This window comes from Stegostoma tigrinum, chromosome 14 (genome assembly GCF_030684315.1).
Source record: "Stegostoma tigrinum isolate sSteTig4 chromosome 14, sSteTig4.hap1, whole genome shotgun sequence".
Lineage (NCBI taxonomy): Eukaryota > Metazoa > Chordata > Chondrichthyes > Orectolobiformes > Stegostomatidae > Stegostoma > Stegostoma tigrinum.
The window spans coordinates 28993504-29019297 of NC_081367.1; the positions used below are offsets into that span (position 1 = coordinate 28993504).

Below are 25794 nucleotides of genomic sequence, written 5' to 3' on the forward strand. Positions count from 1 at the left end.
AATACAAAACTTGGAAGCAGTGTCAACTCTGAGAAGCAGAGTATTGAACTTTTAAGAGGACATGTAGACAAGCTAATAGAACGGGCAGTGATGTAGGCATCCCGATTGTGGCAATGACTTCTGGCTCCAAATGTTGCAGGCTATTGTGAGCCTCTAAGGCCTATACACAGCACAAAGGAAGTCTGAGGGGACTCTGGGCATGTGGTAGATGAAGTTTGAATAGATGCCAGCCTGTCAGAGAGTGGTTGGTGATGATAGGGAAGTGGTGATGGTGGAGAGGGAGGGACTGTGAGTGAGGCAGGGAGATAGGTAACAAAGTGTGGAGCTGGATGAACACAGCAGGCCAAGCAGCATCTTAGGAGCACAAAAGCTGACGTTTGGGGCCTAGAGATAGGTATCTGGTTTTGCATGCCAGATGTAGGGGGAAGAAGGTTCTTGGGAACATTCCCAATAAATACAGGTACACCCTCAGAAGGATAATCCCCTTTCTTTGTTGCGTTTTCGTCTGATTTATAAAAGGCATGGGCTGGTCTCCTTCATTCCATCTTCTCCAGCCCCATGTAAATTATTGCAGTGGAGGTAGAATAAAGCTCTTAATTGGCCAATGAATGAGGGAACAGGTCGTGGGGATGGGAGGTATGGGCCCTACCTTCCTGCAAATTTGCTAGTTGTAAGCCTGGGTTATAAAAGTCATCCTCTTCTGTGGGGAGTGATCAGAGTGATGTCGATATCTTTCTGTGTAGATTTCCAAGGGCACAAAGCAATTTACTGTTCAGGTTTTTCAATCAAATTTAATCAACAACCTGTCTGTGTTTTGTAGAAAAAATACATATTTTGTAAAAGCTTTTCATCTTGCACTCTTCAGGATACTTCGCAAGAACACCTATTTAAGGGGAAAACCAATATTTATACAATATGAGAGGAGATTGCTGGTAGGTTCACAACTGGACTCTGACTTATCAAGGCTTTGCCGGGGAGAATACTGCACCAGTTAATGATTGTTGACAGTTAAATATAAGTTCTGTTTAAATTTTAAACCAGACGGGTTGACTCATTGTTCGTGGTGTTGCCCTGAGAAAAGAATGACTATCACCTATTCTGTTCAGTTAAAAAAAGATGCGGATATATGCATGTTATTTCTATCTGCAAATATAGGGTCTCATTTATTAATATACACAGCTTTCATTTAATGCAATTATGCCATGCTGCAAGCCTGTCTGAACACCCTAAGTTGATTTACAGTGTAATTATTCACACACTGAGGATTATCCGATAAATGTTGTCCAATTACAGAATCATATCTGATATTGTACACTTTGTTGAAAGTTTTATGACTGTAGGCTGGTTGGGTGTGGTCAATACCTTGCTCTTTGCAAACAATGGAAAGGCTATGCTTTTTGATATAACCGGATCAATCTTTGGAACATACAGCTTTCATACATCTCATCACACTGGCATTGAAATTGTATGCCACATTACTTATTTGTGTGATGGGCAAAATATCATTTTGGTTCTCCTGTTTGGCAAAGACCACTCATGTTGCTACTACATAAAAACAACAAGAAATAGCAAGCTCCAATATTGCTCAAACTTGAGATATCTCATGATAGGGTTGAGCATTTTACAGTACCAAAATTGACTGCCTACAGCTACCCATGCATTTATGCAATTGATGTGTTACCTATCAAGTATCATTAACCGGTGCATTCTCAATGGCAAAGCATCTCAGATTCAGAGTCCACTTGTTAAACAATCAGCATTCTTCTCTCAAGTTATAACTATTTTTTTCCATTAAAATTGGTATTCCTGCAAATTGTTCTGATGAAAAGAAGACAAAAAGTTTCTCCAAAATGTTTTTGTTTAAACAATGCTCAATTTATATATTACCAAGAAACAATTTGCCTGTATGAAATGAATCTTTGAAAGCATTTTGCTGATTGGTAAGTGGGATCAGATCAGAACTTAGTAACCCACCAGCACAGCCAATGGAAAACACTCACTGTGAAGATATAAATCAATTTCTAGAGTAGGAGAAATAGAAGAAGCTTTTTTAAGAAGGTGGAGGAAGTTCAATAATGCATAAAGTTCCTGAACAAAAGATTTCTTTGCTTATCTGAGGCTGCTGATAACCCACTGCTTTTGCTGTTCCTCACACAGTTTGTAAATACCGTTTACATTCTACCTTAAGTAACAGGACCATGATTACTTTCTAGCGATTGGGCTCATGCCTGTTTCCTGTTGGATTAACTGCTTGGAAGTGCTAGCCCTCAGGCCTCAGATGGGAAGACTGTAATGTGTCAATTTAATGATTTTACTTTCACACTATCTTACTTCCTCCAAGTCCCTAAGCCAACACAAAATCACTATAAAGCGGCTAGAGCTTTCTACTGTGACCATTTTTTTAATAAAAAAAGAGCAAGTTAGAAACAAATTATGTGAAAGATATATAATTTTTAATCGGATCTCTTGGTGCATGTCTTCTCTGTATAGAGGACATGAGATTGAAGTCAAAAACACTGACTTAAAGCAGCTTCCATTCATCAAATTTGACACATACAGCTTCAAAAGGGTTTTATTTTAACAAAAAGATATAACACGTTAAGAGAATTTGTATTTAATTGTAAAACACTTAAGCAAAATGGAGCTAGATTTAGGCCAGTCAACGACAACCATTCATTTCCAATCTTCAAAGTCATCCAACGATCCAATTTGAACAGGAATAAACAAAGATCTGACCGTTAATGAAATAAAATCAAGGAACCATAAGAAAATGGAAAAATGGAAAGAAAAAGGCTACTTATAAGTTGCACATGGAGAAACAATTGTGACAAAATGTACCAGTTGATTTGGAATTATTAGTGAATTTAAAGAGATTTATCTTATTCTCTATAGATGACATTATTAAGTGAACCCACACTAAAATTTCAAAATATTTTGACATGCGTCTGGAAGATTGCAAAAATAGTACAGTTAGAAAGTGCAGAAAGCAGCTGTGGAGAAGATTGGAAACTGATTTTAGAAGGCAAATCGGTGATTGTTCCCCAGTTTCACTTTTCAGGTGAATGCATTGTCAGTAGGATGGGACAGAACTGAGAGGCATCACTTAAGTCCTCCAAGGCATTCAAATTCTAGTGAAAATTTGCTAAATGTATGGAGGTAAAAACAAAAAATAATGGGCTTCATATTTGCACACAGACAATTCTCATTCTTATAGCTGTCTTTCTTCCCACAAACATGTAGCAGAGAAGCAGGAAACCCCTTCAGAATTTCATACCCTAGAATCTAACCTGTAAAATCATTACATCATTGTTGCCTTTCTAAACAAGCAATGCCCCAGAAGGAGTTAGTTGAATGATTCATGGGTCAGCCCTTCCACAGATCCAAAACTGATGCCAAATAGGTGTATTGTGGCCACCCAGCAGACATGACCCTGTGAGCTAAGAATTTGTATAAGCTCATATAAAAGTCATAAACGTGAACAGCACCAAAACAGATCCTTCAGTCCACCTTGTCTGTGCTGACCAAATGTCCCAAATTAATCTAGTCTCTTTAGTCAGCATTTGGCCCATCTCCCTCTAAACCCTTCCTATCAAGGCTTGCAGGAACAGGATTACACCCACAGAAACAAGTGAACATATATCAGGGCAATAGCTTGTACGCACAGGTACGTGAACGCTTGCACATACACAGTGGTACACATGCATAAGGCTCATTCTGGCAACACACACAGAGGTATATGCATGTGCAGACATAGGTACATACATACAGATATAGCTACATACATACAAATACATACACAGCAGTATGCATGTGCACAGTCAGGTACATAGACACAAGTGCACACACAGGAATGCTTACACACAAAGGTATATACAGTGGTATGCGTGTGTGTGCTCACAGAGGTACACTCGCATACACAACAGTTACGCACAAGCATGCACACACAGATATAACGCACACAGGTTGCTTGTGAAGAAGAAACCACTGACCAACTCATTACATTCCTCAGACAGCACAAATAATCACCCAATGAGTGTCATTCTAACACAGGAACACAGTCACAATTATCTAATAGAAAATCAGAAAATTTATTTTTAAGTGTGAGGCTTTGCAAAACAGCAAGGATATTGATCTCATACATAAGGAAAAGCAAAATCATCAGAGGATAATGAAGGGTGTAGGCCCGAAACATCAGCTTTTGTGCTCCTGAGATACTGCTTGGCCTGCTGTGTTCATCCAGCTTCACACTTTGTTATCTTAGATTCTCCAGCACCTGCAGTTCCCATTCTCACTTGATCAAGAGCTGCTGAGTCAGAGTATCTTGTTAATTAACAGCCAACTATGTTGCTGTGGGTCTGGAGTCACATGTAGACCAGATTCGATAAGGACGGTAGATTTCCTTCTACAAAGGACATAAGTGAACCCAGTGTTTTTTTTTGTAACTCCCTTTTAGTTTGAGTGTTTCAATTCAAAACTAAGCAGCACTGTAGACTTACATTTGGGGTAATATGAAATTGCTTTATTACACAATCATTCATTAAGCAATATTAATGAAAAGTTATTAGCAAAAACACAAGAAAGATTTGAAGTAAAAAAAGATAAATGCTATATATCATGGGGAAATTTAGATCACTTCCTACGATCATTGTAGGTCTGGCTTGCTTAAAGAATCTGTTCCTGAAGTGAAAGTATTGAAACTTGAAATCAGATTCAACAACGGTAATGGGTAACCAGATTGCAAAGAATACTTCTACCTAGCCTAACCAAGCATATGCATAATTTTCAAATCACACCTTGTTCTTACATTCAATTCACCAGTAAAAATGCACATGACTTTTACCATGCTGAATTGTTTACAATGTTGGTTGATAGATTCACTGTGGCATGCTTTAACAAGCAATAGTTCCAACACCATTACTAGGCAATATTAAAAAAAAATGTAAATGCAATGTCAAATATTGCATAATGAAAGACTTTCAACAGAATTCCTTTCAATTGATAAACATTTTAAGTATTTAAGTTAAATTTATATTAAATTGTTGTATTCTTCAAGAAATGTCAGAGAAATACAGTGGGTTTGGCAGCATCTGTGGAGAGAGAAATAGGGTTAATGTGTTGTGTCCAATATTTTGTCTTCAGAAATCATATCAGACTCAAAACATTGGCTCTGTTTCTCGATCCATGGATGTTGCCAGACTCGGTACATTTTCTCAAGCATCTTCTGTTTTTAATACAGATTCCGAGCATTATTTTTATCAACTGCTAGATGTTTCTTCAGTATGCTCCCTTGAAATCTTCATTAATCAATCTGAGATTACAAAACTCATCTAAAAAACTATACACGTCCGATACGTAGAATTAAAGCTCAGGATGTTTTCCAAATTATTTCCAATGGCTTGTCTATCTGGAAATTTTTATCTGTCATTTGAACAGAGAGTTCCTGCAAGTGAATAAGAAAATTAAATAAGTAAGATGTTCTTGTAAGAGCATTGCTAATATTCAAATAATAATCAGGTAAATTGTGTAATTACTCCCATCAAAGCCTTGACAGTAAAGTAATTAAGTTAAACAAAAACAGAAAAGACACCCCATTCCTGATGAAGGGTCTAGGCCTGAAATATCAGCTTTTGTGTTCATAAGATGCTGTTTGGCCTGTTGTGTTCATCCAGCTCCACACATTGTTGTCGCCAGAATGGCCGTCACCTTTTGAGCTAACTTTATTTTAAAATAACATTGAGAACTTCCTAATGGAATAATAGATATTGTGATTAGGTTCATAGGCCATATTCCATCATTTAAATTATTTGTGGCATTGATTTAATCATAATTCACTCACTTTTATATTCACCAATAGCTTTACTTCCACAAATACCCATTATCCTTTTAAATAATTTAATAATTGACATTTTGGCAGTGTTATGACTCACTGAGATAAGGAGCTGAAAATCAAGCCCCTTTTTTTCTGGAATTGTTATAAATGCTTGGTAAATATTTCGATAAATATATTCTGCAAAAATATCCAAAGTACTCGATTTAACTGACTGATGAACTCAGGTGAAAAAAAAAATGCTCACTAGGTTTCTGTTCTTCACAATAAAGTAACTGTTTCTAACAAACAAATTGACTTCCAGTAATTGCAAAAATGAAACATGAATTGCGAACTTAAAATTTTTTATAACTTAAAAGCTACCCTTTTAAATTCCTCCATTCATAAGCAGCAGGCATGTAGAAATATAGAAATGGCATGGATACAAAGGGTAGAAAAGGAGAAAAAAAATCTAAGAAACACAGTTTGATAGCACCAGCTTGGGTATAGGATTTGGTAAATTGATTTTGTTCAGTTTTTTTCCTGTGTCTTTAGTTTTTTGCTACTGACACAAGTTTGTTTGCGTACCAGGGCTCTCCAATTGCTGGTTGGGATTAAGTCCTCTAAAGATATTTTATTGCTCAATCACCACAGGCAATCCACAAAGCAAGGGGAGTGGAAGACAGTAACTATTCCTGGAGACTGTCTGGTCCTCCACACAGGAAAGAGAAAGAAGATTTTTTTAACGTTTTTAGTTTGTGGCCTGGATATTTCTCTGCTAAAATGGTCTGACACAAGCTATAGTTACTTAGTCAGGAGCCAGTCAAAACATTGTTGTCAATGAATTTCTCTCACTTGTTCAGAACTCTCGGCTCCGCAGTGTCTGCTTTTACTCTCACTCTCCCAGGAAAAATGCAGCATTGTGCAGAACTCACAATGTGCTTCAGTAACCATGATTTTAAAACTGCAGTCATTCCTTTGCACAGTCTCCTTGGCTTAAAGCAGTGTCTTCTTTTCATCATCCATAGTCCAATAATAATGGAAATAAATAAAATATGCTTTTCACAGCATATTTTCCAGAAGGGCTTTGAGAAAGATAATTTCAATTGGAAAACAATTCAAGTACAAAGACCCCACCTGTCTCAAATGTGTGAATATTGTTAAAAATTAAATATAACTAACCTAACTGCTCACCTTATTTGGAAATACATTTGAGTTCACCGTAAGATTCCTTCTCAAAAATATAGTCAGTTGACCTCATGGTCAATGTTGCAAAGAGCAAGTTTGTAGTGAGTCAAGAATGAATACTGTCTAGGGCTGAAAATGTAGAAACAGTAGCACAGTTCCCCATTCCCACAACAGAATGTAAAGTCATTGTGGTTCTTGGCAAAGTGTGAGTTCCACAGGAAGTTTTTTGCAATCTTCAGTCCTCTACCAGTGACAGTCAGACTTCAGGATAAAACAAAGGCAGTATGGACTGAAATATGTCAAACTAGTTTTGAAGGATGAAGGTCATTTTAACAATAGAGCTGGTTCTTGAAGGCCAAAACTTTAAACAAGCATTTAAAGGTGTCATCAGTGTAACTGACATTGGAGTAAAGGCTTCTTTCGGAAGATGAAGCCTGAATTGAGATACTTATTGGGTGCTTGTCAAAAATACTAAACAAATATCAGACATGGTACTCTGCAGCAGAAAAGAAAGCCCTTGGTCTATTATAGGCTGCCAAACATTTTGAGATATGTGTCTGAAATTTATCACTGTTGACCACAATCTGTTAACTTTTGTGGGAAAGCTTAATACTTAGAACACTAAGTTACTTTGTTGAGTCTTGCTCTTTCAGTTGTGCTTCTTAAACTTCACCCACATTGCTAGGAAATGAAATCTGAATGTAGACGCTATGTTCCAGAACCTAAAGAGACCTGGTTAGAAATGAAAAGCTAACTGATAAGGCTAAAAGAATGTGCATAAGAGTATGTCTATTGCTCTTTTTTTCCCTTTTATTGTACTCCTTTGTAATGAAATGAGAATGGATTTCACTACTTTCCTCTTGTAGAAAAATACAATGATGATGAAGCCAAGCTCTGAAGGATTGATAGTCATTTTTGTTTACTTTCAATTCCAAACTATATTGCTTTTAGAAGGAGAGCTGTTATAGAAAACCTGATGATTTACGTTCACTGACTGTCTTAGCCAATTCCCGTGAGAAGCCTATCGAATGTTGTGCATGAAAAGTCAAACAGGAAAAACTTAACAAGAAGAGATAATGAGGAGGCTGACTTTGTCTGCCCTCTTGGTAGAAGGGCACTCCTTGCAAATACATCTGTTTAAACCCAGAGATATACAAAGACACAAATGGGTTAAAAGCCAAGTTCAATTCTACTGAGATAATGGGAACTGCAGATGCTGGAGAATTCCAAGATAATCAAATGTGAGGCTGGATGAACACAGCAGGCCAAGCAGCATCTCAGGAGCACAAAAGCTGACGTTTCGGGCCTAGACCCTTCATCAGAGAGGCTGATGAAGGGTCTAGGCCCGAAACATCAGCTTTTGTGCTCCTGAGATGCTGCTTGGCCTGCTGTGTTCATCCAGCCTCACATTTGATTATCTTCAATTCTACTGAAGTGGGCTGATGGCTGTGAACACTCATGTGTACCATCCTGAGTTTGACTGTCTACATGCTGTGAAGATTACAGATCAAGAAAACAAAGAACTCTGAAGGTGTGAAAACACACTTCTCATATACAAAGCACACTGATTGTAATAAAACACAGTAATTCTATCTGTGATGGGAGAAACTGACATCATGATAACATTTTTCTACCAGTCATACCCCCAGGTGCCCATGGCATATTGTGTGTCTGTATGAACCAGGTATTTAAGTTTACAAGGATTTTGTTGTTGTGGAAGAGCTAACACTAATTTAGGACAGCGAATCACAAAGTCAATAATTGTGAATTCTGCTTAAAATGTTTTTTTGCTGGTACGCCCGACTCTTTAAAACTGTGGCAAGGCTCAAATTTTAGTTTCTTCCTCAACCGCAAAGTTTATTCATGCTGGATCACAAATGGTATGGAGAGCTGCTTGATCTGTGAATGTACATGAACCTGTGCATTTGGAGCATATCGAGGTGCAACAGGTCAGTCTCAGAAGACCTTAAAAGTCAAATCCCAATAGCTTTCCAACTTTGTCTTCTTGATTCTACCACATAACCCACAGCAGGACAACCATTCTTGTGCCAAATGAATCTTTATATTCCATTGAGTTTGATTTGCATGTATTTCAGATGTTCTTAAAGAAGTGCAAATTAAATTATAACTTACCCAAATCTAATATGCATATTGTTTTCAAAACCCTTCAAATGCGTAAAGTTTGATGGCTAACAATACTAACAGGTTTACCACATATAAGTCTGCTAACCATGATTGATTACGCAGGTTAAGTTATTTTGGGTGAAATGTAATACTTCCTTCCCTAGGTTGGATGTGGCAGAGCCATATAGAATCATAGACTCCCTACAGTGTGGAAACAGGCCCTTCAGCCCAAAAAGTCCACACCAAACCTGAGAGCATCTCATGCAGGCTCATCCCCCTATAACCCACCTAATCAGGGCAATTTAGCATGGTCATTTCACATAACCTGCACATCTTTGGACTGTGGGAGGAAACCCACACAGACACAGGGAAAATGTGCAAACTCCACACAGACAGTCACCCAAGGCTGAAATTAAACCTGGGTCCCTGCTACTGTGAGGCAGCAGTGCTAACCACTGAGTCACCGTGCTGCCCAAATGCTGCCCATATGTTCGAGCAGCATATGTGCCAGGGGATAAGACCCTTCCACCTGTCTTCACCCTAATTATTTCAGGATGGAAAGTTCTAAGGATATCCTCCTATCCAAAAAAAGGTGTCTTGTGACGTACAGGTTAGGTTCCTACACCTGGGTCAGGAGGCCTGGATTCTAAATTTGTGTGATAACATCTCTAAACAAGTTGATTAGAAAGTATCCATCCTCCTCATCCAGAGGCCAACTCAGGCCATTAAGAGGCCTTTTAAAAATCTAAACCCGCTGGTATTCAAGCTGGTGGGAGCTAATCCTATTGCTATATGAGCCTTGTTTACACCTCAGTGGAAAGGGTCTGTTGTACTTGGAAAGCACATGTCACAAGAGATCTGTGATGACCCCCATGATGCATACATTAACATTCCTGCACCCTTTCTGTCTGGCATGGCGAATGCACCCCTTTTCTTTATTCCTTTCTTCCCAAATCTGGCCATGCTGCAGTATTGGCAGTGAGTGTCTCTCATGTTGGAGCTGACAGAAGTGGGAATATGCCAAACCTTAATAGGCTAGTAGATCTCAGCTTTGAGATATCATACCCACATTCAGGTTTTTGGGGGGTATTCTCCTGGGAAGATTGAAAAAGCCTGAATGGAAGGTAAACACTCAATTGAGATGTAAACACAGTGGTCCTCCTGGTTTACCAGTGGTAAGCAAATCTCTAGCAATCATTAAATTCTACCGTTTCCTAATTCTATCAAACTGCTCCGTGTCCTAGCATCTACATCTATACAATTGTACATTGTGTTTGTAGCTGCAGGACAAATAATATAAATGAGTGTTAATATCAATGTTGTTGAGGCTTTACACAGTTTCTGTATTCTACCAGATTATGCAAATTCTGTGATTGCTACATTTCCTTGACTACACTTCTTTTGCTGTCTTCTGTTTCAGAGTCAATTTATGTGCCACATTGACACAGAACCATTATATTCTTATATTCCACTTAATGTCAGTTAACAGGAAGAATAATAATAGGCACATTCATATAAATTGGGAATATTCCCAGAATAATTGATTTTGAATGCATTTAAATCAATACTAATGAGGTTTGCTTAATGGATATAATCTGATACACAAGATGACTTCATTTTATCTGGAATGCCCAATTAACAAGTAATATTTGCATTTTCCTTCTTAAATCCTAAAATGTAAAGTGAACTCTTATTTTTATCATTTAATTGGTCTAAATTACTGTGTGTTATATCTTGAAGCTGACAATTAGTGAAAGGCAGTAGTCTGGAATTCACTGAGAACATTTGCTTTCTTCCAATTCCAGGCATCACAGTTTAAGGATAAAGGTTGGGCCATTTAGGATTGAGATAGGGAGAAATTTCTTCACCCAGAGAACAGTGAGCAAGTCGAACTTTCTGCCACAGAAAGTGGTCAAAATAATGAACATTTTCAAGAAGGAGTTAAATATAGTTTTTTTAGGGTTAAAGGAATCAAAGGGAGTGGAGAGAAAGTGGGAGCTGGGTAATGACCTGGATGATTAGCTGTGATCTTCTTGAATGGTGAAGCGGACACAATGGGCTGTAAGGCCTAATCACGCTCCTCTTATCTCTGTTTTCGATGTTTCTATGTATTCACTAAATTTCATGGTGTCACATCAGGAAGATGATTCCGTGATTTATTAATGCTACTGATTACATAGTTAGGAGTAAAAGTCAACTGCAATGATTTCACAAAAGAGCAAAACAAATGTAAAGTGGCTAATTATGGCCCCAACACATGCCCCACCTCAATATACTGTCAATCATCACCAGAGTGATGGAGGGGCATGATAGGGCACTCGAGCAGTACTTCCTCCACAATTGATGCTCAGTTTTGGTAATACTAAAACTACTCAATTCTTGATCTTATTATAACTTTGATCAAAACCTTGAGACAATGTTCGTAACCCACATGTAAGGAGAGAGTGATTTACCTTTGTATCAAAGAAGGCAGTGCCTGACCGAGTATGGCACTTGTGTGCCCAAACAAACTGGAATAAATGGGAATGGATAGAAAACACCTTCCTAACTGGACTCATCATTAGCACAAATGGAAGATGGTTGTGGTTTTTGAAAGTCAATCATTTAGTCCTGGGAATAATGGAAGTTCCTCAGAGCTGTGATTTTCTTTGTTAATATGCCTATAGCAAAGGTCCTCCTACCATCATATGATCAGAAGTGGGAGTATTCACTGATGATGGCCCAATATTCACCACAATTCACTCTTCTTCATATAGTGAAGTAAGACCTGGCATCTCCCAGGATTGTGCTTATAAGTAGCAAATAATAATTAAGTCACACACAAAAAAACACACGCAATAACCATCTCCAACAAAAGAGAATCTAATGGTATTACTATTGCTGAATCCCCATTATCAAGACTTTTGGAGCTGCCACTGACCATACTCCAACCTGGACCAGCCATGTTGATAGCATGGCTATAAAAGCAGATGAGAGGTTAGGACCTCTGAGGTAAATAACTCACCTCCTGGCTCTCCAAAACCTGCTCACCATCTGTATACCACATTTCAAGAGTGTGCTATAACAATGCCAACTGCCTGGATGAGTTCAGCGACAAAAACACTCATGAAGATGGAATCCATTCAGGAAAAAGTATCTTGCTTGAATGGTAGCCCCGATATCACATTCAACATTGAATCACTGAGTCCCACCATTACCAGTACACATTTGCAGCCATTACGGGATGCATTGCTGAAATTCACCAAAGCTTGGTAGACAGCATGTTCCAAGCACACAATCTCTGTGATGTAGAAAGAGAACGGCAGCAAATACTTGGGAACACTATCACCTGAACATCCCCTCCAAGCCACAATCAACCTGAACTTAGAATTATATCACCATTCTTTAACTATCGTTGGTTCAAGATCCTGGAATTGCCTCCTAAAAATGCTGTGGATGCACTTACCCCACTTAGATTGCAGCAGTTCCAGATGGCAGATCACTGCTACCTTCTCAAAGGCAATTAGGGTTAGGTGATAAATACTAGCCCAGCTAATAATAACCACATCCAGTGAATAAATATATTAAAAAAAATTTCTATTGATTTTAGAACTGCCCTGAGTCTCTTTCCATTACAAAGTGAACTTTGATCAATCAATGTTCAGAAGGTTTGATACATTACACCATGCAGGAATTGGGATATCAAGAGATAAACATAATACAGCAATTTATCTTTATGACATTAAAGGTTGTAACAAAAATCTGTAAGATAAACATCAATAAAAAATGTTTCACTATCATTATAACTGTTAAAAATATATTATTGTGAAGAATTATGACTAATATCCTTTCTGTTCTATCAGGAATTCTGAGTATCTTCTTGTTTAAAAATGTAATTGCTGATGTTATCATAGCTATAGCACAGAGTTCACAGAAACACAGAATTGTGAAAGCAAAAAATAGACCATTTAGTGCACTGGATTTTTGTTGGTTCTCCTAATGTGTGCTTCACTTAAGCTCTATTCTCCTGCCTTCTCTCTGTAACCCTGCATTCCTTCCTTTTCAGATAACAGTCAAATCCCCTTTTGAAAGACTTAATTGAACCTGCCACCATCAGAGTCTCAGCAGTACATTTCAGAGTTATTTGTAAGCAGGCTAAATAAAACCTAAGAAATATTGTCACAAACTGAGGTACAATTTGTATGAGAGATAATGGGAACTGCAGATGCTGGAGATTCCAAGATAATAAAATGTGAGGCTGGATGAACACAGCAGGCCAAGCAGCATCTCAGGAGCACAAAAGCTGACGTTTCGGGGTCTCTGATGAAGGGTCTAGGCCCGAAACGTCAGCTTTTGTGCTCCTGAGATGCTGCTTGGCCTGCTGTGTTCATCCAGCCTCACATTTTATTATCTTACAATTTGTATGAACTGTGCATGCTAATGCAAGGTCTATGTCATTGTTAAACTAAGCTGATAGTCATTCACGAAGATAATGGGTTTAAGTTTATGGGACCATATTAGAAGTGCAGAAATGGAGGAACTGGAAGATGTGAGCACAGAGGGTAGCATAAAAAATGCATGCTATTTCTGATCTTCCCAACAGTAACATTAATAACCTTCAGGTTTGAAATGTAACTTTCAAGTTCACTCATCACCCAGATCTATATTCCCATCGACCAAAAGATCAAGATTGTAATTATATGGCCAAAATTTATAGGGATTTGAGTTACATGGAGTAAGGCAAAATTTGACATAGAATACAATGCAAAATCTGATGTGAAGCCTCTGACTTCACAAATGCAGGGAATCTGATGGCTGTGTAATTCTTTCAGACTGCATTCCATGCTAATTCGCAAGATTGGAAAGTTGTTGCCTTGAGGAAGGACGACACTGATTCTGATTTTACTGGCCTGTGAACCATTTCTCTGCTGTACAATCCTTTATCTATTAGATCCTCTGGTGAAGAATGTTGTTCCTTCTAAAGTTGGCAATTGATTCGTTACCTTTCCAGAAGACACCTACTCTCTGGAAATTCCTTCACTTGTGACCTTTTCCCCATACTCAGGTGGTTGTCCATGAGATCATCAGGGGACCTTTATCTCATGAATGCCCATCACGGAACACAGCTGCAATGTTAACATATATATTTTCTTCCTTGATATAACCTGGATTTTTGGACCAGTCAATTGTGTTTTAATTTGAACAGGTATTCTTCTTTTTTTACATCATCGATATTGAGACCAGGTAATTTTGTTTGACAGTAGACTGAATTGATTGATGTTGGATTGGCTTTTGATGCTGCCAAACATCATTTTCTTTAAGCAAATCCTTACTTTAAATCTACCAATGCATTGTAATTGGAATATACAAGCTGTCAATTACATCTTGTTGATCTGGTTGAGTATATTTGTGAATTTGTCATACATGTCTTTCTGGTGAATTAGACATTTTCACATCCTCAGACACATTACAGAAGATTGGCTCCAGACTCAGAAGAATCTCTGCTGCTAACATTGAAAATTCTGCTTTGAGAGTCAATGGATTGAATATGTTTTTCAGTGATGGCCAGAATGGAAAAAATTCCAGCAGGTTTGTAAGAATTTTCCTCTTAATGGTATAAAACAATCTTGTTGTACCGACATAAATGATCTCAGTTGATACTTTCTTCTTTTGGAGTTTTGCCATGAGCCGAGGAAGCTCAATTAAATTTTCTACGGCTACTCTTTGAGTTTGTTTCTTAACTAGTTACTTTCTCAGAACAAGTTGATCTCCTTCTGTCACTCCAAAGATTTTGATGCTCTGAAATGCATGCAGTCGCAAGAAGCATAGAACGTTGGTTGTGAAACACATACGATTTTTCAACTCTCATATACTGCTTGGATTGTATTATACTTGTAGCATATTTCAATCAAACAAGACAATGACACTAATTCCTCTGTCAGGGTTAAAAGTAAGGTGTCTACTGACAGAGAGTTCATCAAGATCAGTAATTTTCCTTTGCTACCTCTGATATATTTCCTAATGTAGCTACATCTTCTCCTGCAAGTTTTTTTTTAAGGGAAAGTTCTATCACAATATCCTTTTCAAATGCATGAGCATTTGGATTTTTGCTGCTCTGGAATGGAGTATTAATTCTGCATGCCTTCTGGAAGTGACTTATGGTTGTACAAATGTAGCATTATTTCATGTTTACTGGGCATTGTCTCTGCAAATGAGGCTTTGTTGTTCCATAACACCACCACTGACTATCACATGTCCCTTTAAAGTGTCTGTACATTTTAAGTGAACAGACTCTGTTGATCTTCTGAGGTAAGGTTGTTCTTTCCTCTTAGGATCCTAAGATGAAGTTAAGTTAAATAGATTTCTGGAAAATTAACCTAACCCTAACCTTAAGCCTTGAACATTAAGAAATCTGTCACAGGCTAATGATTAATTCTAACACCAATTCTGGCTGTTGTGAATTCTGATTTCAAGCTGTATAGTCCCAGTTTTCCACTAAACCATAGTGATCAATAATGAAATTATTGATGGATTCATCTCATGATGAATTTTACGTTTATTCTTGCACATTCAAGAATTTTAGTCATTTATGGGTTGAAGGAATTTCCAAAGGCTTTTCAATGTATTTTTTTCAAAAGCATCAACATGTTCTGTAATATTTTGGTGATTCTTAACATCATTTGAAATAGGACCTACTGAGAATAAAAGTGTATTACCTCGTTTCGTTTCAGATTTAAAGTTTAACTTTGAATTAATTTTGTACCTTAAAGAAATGTCTTCTCCAAGATTTGCAATACAGTGTTCTGTTTGGTCCATCTCTGGCATTGATTTTTTTTAGTGGATGTATCATTCTTCCTTCCATTTTGCCTCAATTTGTTTATCTATTCATTTACCTTCAAGCTGTTTTAAATCTGTAGCATGTCAATGTTATTTATAATTTGCTTACTTCAAGCTTTTATTCTTGCATGAAATCAAAGCTGTTTAAATGATGTTCTAAAGCTTGCTCAAACTTTTAAACTCAATATTATAACAATGGAGCAACGCTTCCTTTACCTGCAAGCTTTAAATTCCTTAATTTTGTATTACTGCATGAAATTCTTCCAATAAAGTTTTAAATTCAGTTAACTAGCAAAACTGTATTGCATTACTTCTTCCAAGTTTTAAATTGCATTTAATATCAATATTCTAGGAGAAGACTTGCCAAGTTCATTTAAGAAGATAAAAGGCAAATGGAAAAGATTTGAAGAAAGAGACTAACTTCACTGCAGCTTAGGAGGCTGAGGGATGACCTAATAGGAATTTATAAAATCACGAGTGGCACGGATAATGTCAAGATCTTAGGGAGTCCAAAACTAGACGGCTTGTCTTTAAGATGAATGAGGTAAGATTTAAAAGGGACCTGAGGGGCAACACAGAGATTGGTGTGTTTAGGAACGATCTGCCAGAAGAAGTGATAGAGGTGAGTACGGTTACATTTAACAGACATTTGGACACATATACAGATAGGAAAGGTTGAGAAGGATATCGTCCAAATGCAGGCAAATGGAACTAATTTAGTTTAGGAAACCTGGTCAGCATTGGCGAGTTGGATCAAAGGTCCTGTTTCCTTTCTCTATACCTCTATATTTTTATATGAAGAAATTTAGACTTTATTAAAGTTATTCAGGGTTGCCCACCATCTGTAGACAAGATGGAAGTTCAGTACTTTTTCATAGATATCAATATTTTCCTGCTTTTCAGCAGATAAAATATAATGCACATTATCTTGTACATTATTAAAAATAAACTTGTATGACTGCAGCCTTAATACAGCTTCCTGCCAATATTATGTTTTAAATTATAAGTGCTCTGATCTTCTTGACTTCTAGCTGTCTTTATCAGTCTCTTCCTTCATTTTTTTTATGTTTGCCTTTTTGTCTCCTTAAATAAACTTTGTAAATTTTCTGGTCTTTGCTCTGTCTACTGTAGCCAGGCTCTTTGGAGCCCACCATCAATTGTACTGATGTTCTTTATGAGGATTCTTTTCTATTTCTTTTCTTCACAACATTGTCTTTGTATCTCTATTTGAAAGTTTTCCCACGGCTGCTGGCATGGATGTCTAAAATTATGCCAGAAATCCCAAGCATTTCCACAGACCCTTCTTCTCCAAGGACTCTGGGAGGAATTATATAGGAGTCTGAGCATTGTAGGGTATGGTGAGACTTGTGGTAGAATCAGCTGAGAAGTCTGGCAAGGCTTAATTTGATGTCAAGAGCAACTTGCTGCAAATTTCATGCTTTTCTATTATAGCTGGTTAAATGCCTTATTGATGCTCCAACTTGCCTAATTAATACTCAGTTTCCAACCTTACCAAATATGTTGTATAAGCTGGATGCCAAAAATCCTTGACATGGAAATCAAAACGGGTACCTGGTGATTTAACCTTACTGCTGGCTCTGAATTACTTGCGTGTTGAACAATGGACACCAGTGGACACTCAAGACAGGTTCCATGGATACTGGCCACACACACCTCACACTTGTAGATGTTGACGTTCACGTGTATCAGCCTCTATTAACTCTCATGGCACACCTTTGACCCACTTGTGCTTATGCATTTCAGTACTGCACCTCAGGCTGCACCAGCAACTATCATCGTAATGTTACAGCAGGGACACTATGTGCTTGGGAACACACACCCAGCTCATGGGCTGAACAAAGGCTGCATCCCCCAGTGTCTTCATTTGCTTGTGTAGCACTCCGTCCTCTGAGCCTGTCTGATTGTTTATTGCCGGGCATTCCTCCAGACAGCAGAGACTGCACTGACCTTGTTGGAACCTCAGACCAGGCTGGCATGGTCTCGTGTTGTGGAGTACACTGCTGAATCTAGGGGAGGAGGACACCCTGGGCCAGCACCATCTGACCTCATCCACCAGGACCTCCAGACCCCTGCCCGCACAGGCATTTCTCCTTGTCTGCCATGTTTAGGGCAAATGTCAGCAACCACGCAGGGTATTTCAGGGCTGACAGCACTTGCCTGGGTGCACTGCAATCTTTTCAAGGTCGCGCCGTCACAACCGATTCTGGTCTGCTAATCAATATCCAATAGGTGACGTGTCATTCTGGAAATGATATGTGGTAAAATGTGGCTAGGATCGGATGTGAAAGACACCATGGGAAAGAGGTAGCCAGTTTGTTAATGTACGCTGAGAAATCTTGGCGGACGTTGTGGTGAGAATCCCACCAAAAATTCATCGCAACTGACCACAGCGAAAAGGAAAGGTAGGATTCAGCATCTGTTTCTTCCCAATTGCCGCTACCTTTATTCCTCTCCTCACTGACATTGAGTTTTTCAGTATCTGTTAACCATTCTGAGGTGAAGGCATTCTTGTGGAGTGCTGCATTTTTTTTCCCTTTCGTTGTGGTCATGTTTGCTGTTGACTCTTATTGCATTTAACCCGTTGACTGACTGTCAGTGTCCTCTTAAAGCAGTAACATGATAACCGTGCACGGCTTCAGAATTTTTTTCCTCCTGGGTCAAATGCATCCTCTCCACTATTGCTACATTTAGAAGTAGTGCCCACCACTGTTCACCACGTTAGACTGGGCTCTAGGTACCAATTACTGGTGTCATGTGGTGGTGTAATTCAATTGTGCCAGTTTTTCTTTCTGAATATTTTCTAATCTGTTCAGAGATGCTATTGCTCACTTCAGGAGCAGGTGGAGAGTTGTCTTGCAAAACAAATCACGAACGAGTGTTGTGAAGAAGTGGCACTTGTCTTACATAACATGGCCTAGGTTGTTGCAAGATAGCAATTGGTGTTATTAACATTAACTAGTTAGACATACAGTAATCACAACTATCAAAGTCAGAGTTGGCATATCTGTCCCTGCTGGGACTTTCTGATTCTCTAACTTAAGACTGTATTGCAGCATTAAGTTAGGTGGTGCTTTTTCCAAGTTCAATTTTAACTCTTTCAAGACTATTATCATATAAAACATGAATCAAAAATCTCTATACTTTTGATTTTTTAGAGGTGTACTGATAACTAAATAACTCTCAACTTAAGTAATACTACAATTAACATTGTCCCTTGATAAATCCGGAGGTCAGACAACACTCCTGCATTTAGTACATGTCTACGCAAATAAAGATAGCTCATTCCTCATTTTACCTTGGTCAATTAAAACATAAATGATCTTACTTTCACTGTGAACATGTGCATCCTTGCAGCAGTCACATTTTCTTACCTGCGACTCAGACTTGTACTCAAAATTGTTGATTAAATAATCTTTGTTCTCGTAAGTTACATTGACATGTGAAGGCCGAACGTTTCCCAGTCCCCAGACTTGGACATATCCCAATTTCACCTCATTTGCTGTACTCTTCGAATTGTTGTGAACAATTTCAGTTTTCAGCCGATTCTGTAATTTGACAAATAGAATATAAAGAATATCAAATGTTACATGACAAATTATATTACAAATTTAACTGAAGTCAGAAAAACTAGTGTTGAAGATTAATTAGCTAAGATTTACACAGTATAGCATTAAGATAAATCCAGGAAATGAATGTTGAGACTGAATTAGATGGTACGATTGTAGGGCAATAAAAAGCTAAGGCGAGCATAAATAGAAAACCAAAACACTGGGAACTGATTTCTGCACATAAATGACAATACAATTGGAATCATTTGAGTAACTTAATTCACAGCGCAAAGTCTTGTAAGTGTGGAGTTCAGGTTAGAAAATTATGGCTACAATGTTGCCACACTATCTCTTTTTCAATGCTTATTGCCAAATGCTGAACAGTAACAGAAAATTGCACAATGGGCACTTTTCTATCATTAGGTACGTCTGAGAAAGTCACAAAATTAAGGTAGCAATTAAAGTGCTAAATCTAAAGAAAATGTGTATTGTGTTTAAAATAAAAGAAATCCTAAATTTAAATCGGTGCCAAGGCCAAGACTCATAAGCAAGTAAGGATGAGACAAATCAAAAGCAACCTTGATGCAAGATTGTGCCCTGCAAAACAATGACCTTGAGATAAGACACTCAAAGAAAAAGCACTGATACATCATTCAGTCCTTCAATGAATTTATTCACAAAACAGAATTCTTAACAATGAACAAAAGAAGCTTTTTCTACGACCACAGGTATAGTTTTCTGTGAAAAGTGAACTCTTCTTATTTTTTTTCTGTATCATTTAAGCCCTTGAATTTATACTGATGTAGTAAATATAATTGCCATGAAATACTTGTTGAAATATCCTGACTTTATTTCTATTTGGATTTGAATATTGTGTTACAATTCTAATTAGAAAGTGATACATTATTTTTCTCTCTAGTTATATGTAACTCATTACATTTTTTTCAGATAGGTTTATTAACAGTTATTTTTAGGTGAGTTAAGTATTTTAATGATCTTATACTATATAATATTGTGACTATTACTACGACAATCTAGTATTGATTCTTTCAAGAAAGTGTTATCAAATCATTATTAATATGTTCTAGCTTGTTATTTAATTTTCAGAACACAGCCAACAAAACATTAATAAAATTATTCTGGAATACTTAAATTAGGATTTTATGTGCTGATATTGATTAATTTCGAGTGACTTGTTTCTGCTGTGATATACAGTGACGTGAGAGGTGTGTTTTCATACATATTTTAGTATAATTTATTTTAAGTTTGGATTTTGAATTTGAACTAGCAGCATATGTGTTTTCAGTGTGTATGGAGGGGTTTAATGATTAATTTGTCAGTATTTCTGTAACCATGATTATTGCAAACAAAGCAAATGGTTAGTTGGGTCAGAATATTGTGCTTGCCTTAAGCTTGGGGAAACATCCACAGCTTGAAAAAACATTCAGCTTCAGTTTAGGAGTTAGCTCTTCAGGCATTTTGACTGAAGGTGAATGTGTGAAGCAATTGCTTCTAAGAAAGGGAGAAGATGATGTAGTATTGTTATAAAAGTAAATTGTCTCAGGGTAAGGATGTTAGTAGTTGTTCCAGACCCTGGTTTCATCAAAACTTGCAGTAGTATTTGAAACTATGAAAATTTAGGCTTGGTTAAATAAAGGGTGCAGGAAGGGGAATTGAAGCCACTGTTAAATGAAGCAATATAGAGATGATAGAGAAGGGAATACACGGTGTGAGTACTGTGAAGGAGATAAATGGGATTATATTTTTACAGTATGTTTCGTAATCTTCCAATATTTGTTATATGTGAATAGTTTGTTTATTCTGTCCTATCTTTTGCTCAATAAAATCATGTTCTCTTGTTATAACCTTTTTCTTGTGAAGGACGGCAGCTGAGGAAGATGTGCCAGGACGTCCAAGGACTGGGAGTTACAGCGAGAGAAGGTACTTAACAGGGCAATTCCATCAGTTGATCTGATCTTTCTGAAAGAAAATGTGCTTTTAGGAAGGGGTTGTAGAAGGGGCAGCATGATTGTACAGTAATTAGCACTACTGTCTCTCAGTGCCAGGGAACCTGGGTTGGATTTTACCCTCAGGTATGGAGTTTTCACATTCTCCCCATGTCTTCTTGGGTTTCCTCTGGGTGGTCTGGTTCCCTCCTGCAGTCCAAAGATATGCGGGTTAGGTGGATTGGCCATTCTAAGTTGCCCATAGTGTCCAGGGGTGTGCAGGCTAGGTGGATTAGCTATAGGAAATGTAGGGTTACGGGGAAAGGGTAAGGAGTGCTGGGGTTGGGTGGGATGGTCTTTGGAAGGTCAGTGTGAACCTGATGGGTTGAATGGCCTGCTTTCACACTGTAGGGATTCTATGGTCAGACAGATGAATGATTTCCTCAACCAGATGTACATTACTAGTGCGACTCCATAATAAATTCTGTGTCTGACATGTTTAATTATAATTTCCCTTCAGGTTTGTTATGATCTGATATCAGTGGAATAAGGAATCCCTGCTATATTATTTTTGGACCTTCTGTGAGTTCAGACCTCATCTTTAATTTTTGACAGTCAGCAGGGCTCAACAGAACAGGCATCAAGACATGATGGATGAGGCTGAAAGGTGCATAGCTAAGATGGAGTGCATCGTGAAGGTTTTGAAGTCAGTGATGTCCATGAGGAAGGCTGAAGCTACTGTATTATCATAGTAGGTTCAGGCATCTGTCAAGGAAAATAGTTATTTGGGCTGATCCTAGGCAGGGGCTCCCAATATGCATTCCTCTTTGGGCTGCAGGAGGAAACCAGGCCACCCAGAGGAAACCCAAGAAGACATGGGGAGAATGTAAAAACTCCATACCTGAGGAAGGAAGTGGTATTCCTGGTTGCATTCACCTGCCAAAGAATAGGAAGCCCAGACAACACTATAAACACCCTGTCATCGAGTGAGTGAGCAGGCAGCATTTATGATTGAACATCAGTGCATAAAAGCCGATCAGGAAATATTGAGAAGAGGGACGGGTATTCAACGGAGCTCACAGCAGATCCTTAAACTGCTGTTGAAGGTTTTTGGGGACAGCTGTAGCCTGATACAGCACACACAGAAGCTCGTCAAGCACAAGCAAATTGAAGGAGAGGAGCTGGTCCCTATATCCCCAGTGCTGATAAAGTTGTTTGACTGTATCATTCTCCTGGATCCCTACCAAAGTAGTACCTAATGGAAACAGTGAGGAAATGGAATTGAGGATTACTAGTGACCAACATCTATTGTCTTTCTTTGAAATACAGGATCCCACTGTCTGGACCATGGAGAACGATTGGACTTCTACGTTCAGGAAAAAAACTACTATCAGGGAGGTGGCAATTGACATGGGCAGGGATGTAAACCTTGTATTTGAAGATGCAGGGAGAGCAGACTGGTGCTCAGTCAGCACAGATCTGTTCCTTGTTGGTCTATCTGCACAATAAGCCTCACAGTTGATCCACTGCTGCAAAGACATATCACAATTGTGGTGGGGCTGGTCACTTCAAATGAACCTGCCTTTAACAATAAATACCTTTACTGCTATCAGATGCAGACCTGTCATCCACTTCTATTCTTGCCAAATTGGACTTACCACAGAGAGCCAGGTGGAGTAGTGCAGAAATCCTTCAGCAAGAGGCTCAGACTTATGTACAGAAATAGAGACTTTCCCTGCAGTGAAGTGTTGTGCCTAACTGACAGAAGATTGGAAGTGTCACCACTGCTCATCTGTTTTTCCACAAGCATCTCGCTGAGCAATGAAAGCTGATTGGAGTGCCTTCCCTCATCTAGCCTCTACTTGGCAGGGATAAGCTATGCCCTCTCACAACTACATCAAACTCTTCCACTTATCCCTCAATCATACTTATCACAGCCCAGGGTTTCTATTAGCTTTTGACCTGATTGACATTCCAACGGAAGTAAGGAAGTTGAGAATCTCATGGTGCTGAGGTTGAATGTGTTAAGAAATATCTAAGAATCCTTGAAAACCTTGCATTGTGGGAGGACTCTTTAAACTTGCTCAGCGCACTCCCTGGGAGTATATCTCTCTCCCTGGTGTCCCAGAACTGTTTTAGCAGCAGAAAGCCAGGCTGATCTTATATCAGCCTACCCAATTACTGTTCTTGAAAACTCATGCCAGCCAACTGGCTGACATTGGGCTTTGCTATGCCATCACATGTGGCAGGGCTACCCACTTGGTGTACCTCTGGGAGCTTCCTTCATCACTGTGAGTAGGATCAGTAGAGGGCCAACTTCAGAGACAAAGGCATTTACCTCCCATTAAGAACAGACACTGTCTTTAAAGCTGCTAATGTCATTGCCAGAGAATCAACTGGGGGAAACATCTTTAACCTCATTTACAAAGTGGACTTTAGTGAGTTGGAGATGACCCAGAGGAGGCAGCTTGTTTCTACTCTCACCAAGGATGGCACATCTTTCAGGGAGAATGATGATGAGTAAAGATGAACATTGGGTATGTCATCTGGTAAGCCACAGGATTTTGACTAAAGATGATCATCCACATCTGCATAAAGAGGACTTGAACTACTTGCAAAAATCTTTGGAGAGAGGCAAGTTCATTCACTTCCCTCTTAGGCCTTATGAAGAAATATGGAATACAGAGGATCTGTGTCCATTTCTGGACATGCAACAGCAGTGTCCGTAAGGATGTTTTCCTTCAACTCTGGGACTGAGGGAGCATGACAAGTTTTCAAAGGTACAATGTATTTCCGCAGTTGTGATTTAACTTATTCTTATAACCCATTACCGAACAAGACATTGAAAATGCAGCATTCCAAACAGGCACAGGGAAACTTTATGAATATCCATGATGCTGTTAGGTGTCTGAAATGATCTTGCTGTGTTCGTGCATGAAACTTTGACCAATGTTCAGTTCCTTGTTGTATTATGAACAAAATATTCATCTTTGGCTCAACATTTGAGGAGATACTTGAAAGACTAAATATTATCTTGGAGTACTTTTGCAGTTTAACTTGAAAATTAGACTAGAGAAGTGCCGATTGTTTCATACCAAAGAGTGTAGCTTGTACACTTTGTTGCCAAGGAAGGCAATATTGCTGGAAATAAGAAAATTCAAGTGGTAGAGGTAAGTGGTATGCTTTGGCCTGAGATGGGTTGGGAACTGTATGGTTTTCTTGGTCTAGCAGGTTAGGAGGTTTGTGCAGGTCTCTAAGCAGTTGACTGACCAACTACAATAGCAAAGTATGGAGCTGGATGAACACAGCAGGCCAAGCAGCATCTTAGGAGCACAAAACCTGATGTTTCAGACCTAGACCCTTCCAGGCCTGAAACGTCAGCTTTTGTGCTCCTAAGATGCCTCTGCGTTCATTCAGTTCCACACATTATTATCTCGGATTCACCAGCATCTGCAGTTCCCATTATCTCTGACTGGCCAACTGCTTGACTTGCTGAGAAAATCAGTGAACGTTGAATGAGTAATTGGGAACGGATACACAACGTACAATACTGTATGGAGTTTCACTGGAAGCCAAATACCAAAACATGAAAATGCCCTCTACACTGTGAAGCAAAAGCTTTTCTCACTATTTGTCTTTGCCTTCCATATTTCCATCTCATTTTTATATCAGAAACAAACAGCAGTTCCTTTGGGTTAAGGATAGTGCTGTCACAGGCTCATGATCAACTGTGGCAATGCAATATCACCATATAATTTAGCTGGGGAAAAACAACTACCCTCAGTAACTCTCGGGGAAAATGAACAATGTGTGAGCAATAATTTTTGGAACTATTTTTAATAATATTACCAGATGGCAAATCATGCCAGGCACATGCTCTGACTACCATTATACAACTCCAGTGCACAGGGTTTTTGGCTAAGAGGGCAAGTTTTTTAAATAGAAATTTCTGTGACATATACATTTCAATTCTATTTCAGTCCATTAAAATACCTTTGGCAGTTTTGAAAGGCAGAGCTTATCAACTTACCTTATCAGCAACAAACTTAGCTAGGAAATATTCCTTTCTTCCAACTGTGTCTGCAAGGTAGAATTGAAATAAAGTGTCAATAAATTCGTCAATTGAATTTCTGACTTTTGTGAGGATTTTGTACGGCAATTGGCGCTGATAACAGCGTACCGTTCATTTTCTTTATGGGTTTGAAAGATTCTAATAAGTTACAAAGGTCTTTGGCATGACTGAAACAACATCAATAAAACATTTCTGGTACACTGTGTATTATATCTAAACAATGATGGTGAGCTACTGCCCTTTTCTCACAAGCATGAAGGATCCATTACTCAC

General features: G+C 38.5%; 1 protein-coding gene across 1 annotated transcript in view; it reads right to left on the reverse strand.

The window, feature by feature from the left end:
- Positions 1 to 2464: 2464 nt before the first annotated feature.
- The window catches only part of si (sucrase-isomaltase), a 169185-nt gene continuing 145855 nt past the window's right edge, over positions 2465 to 25794 (reverse strand). The window contains exons 48-50 of the mRNA XM_059651067.1: positions 25480 to 25529; positions 19327 to 19500; positions 2465 to 5440 (exon numbers count right to left, since the gene is read on the reverse strand). Coding sequence (XP_059507050.1) covers positions 5366 to 5440; positions 19327 to 19500; positions 25480 to 25529 — 299 coding nt within the window. The 3' untranslated portion in view covers positions 2465 to 5365. The remainder of the gene's footprint in view (positions 5441 to 19326; positions 19501 to 25479; positions 25530 to 25794) is intronic.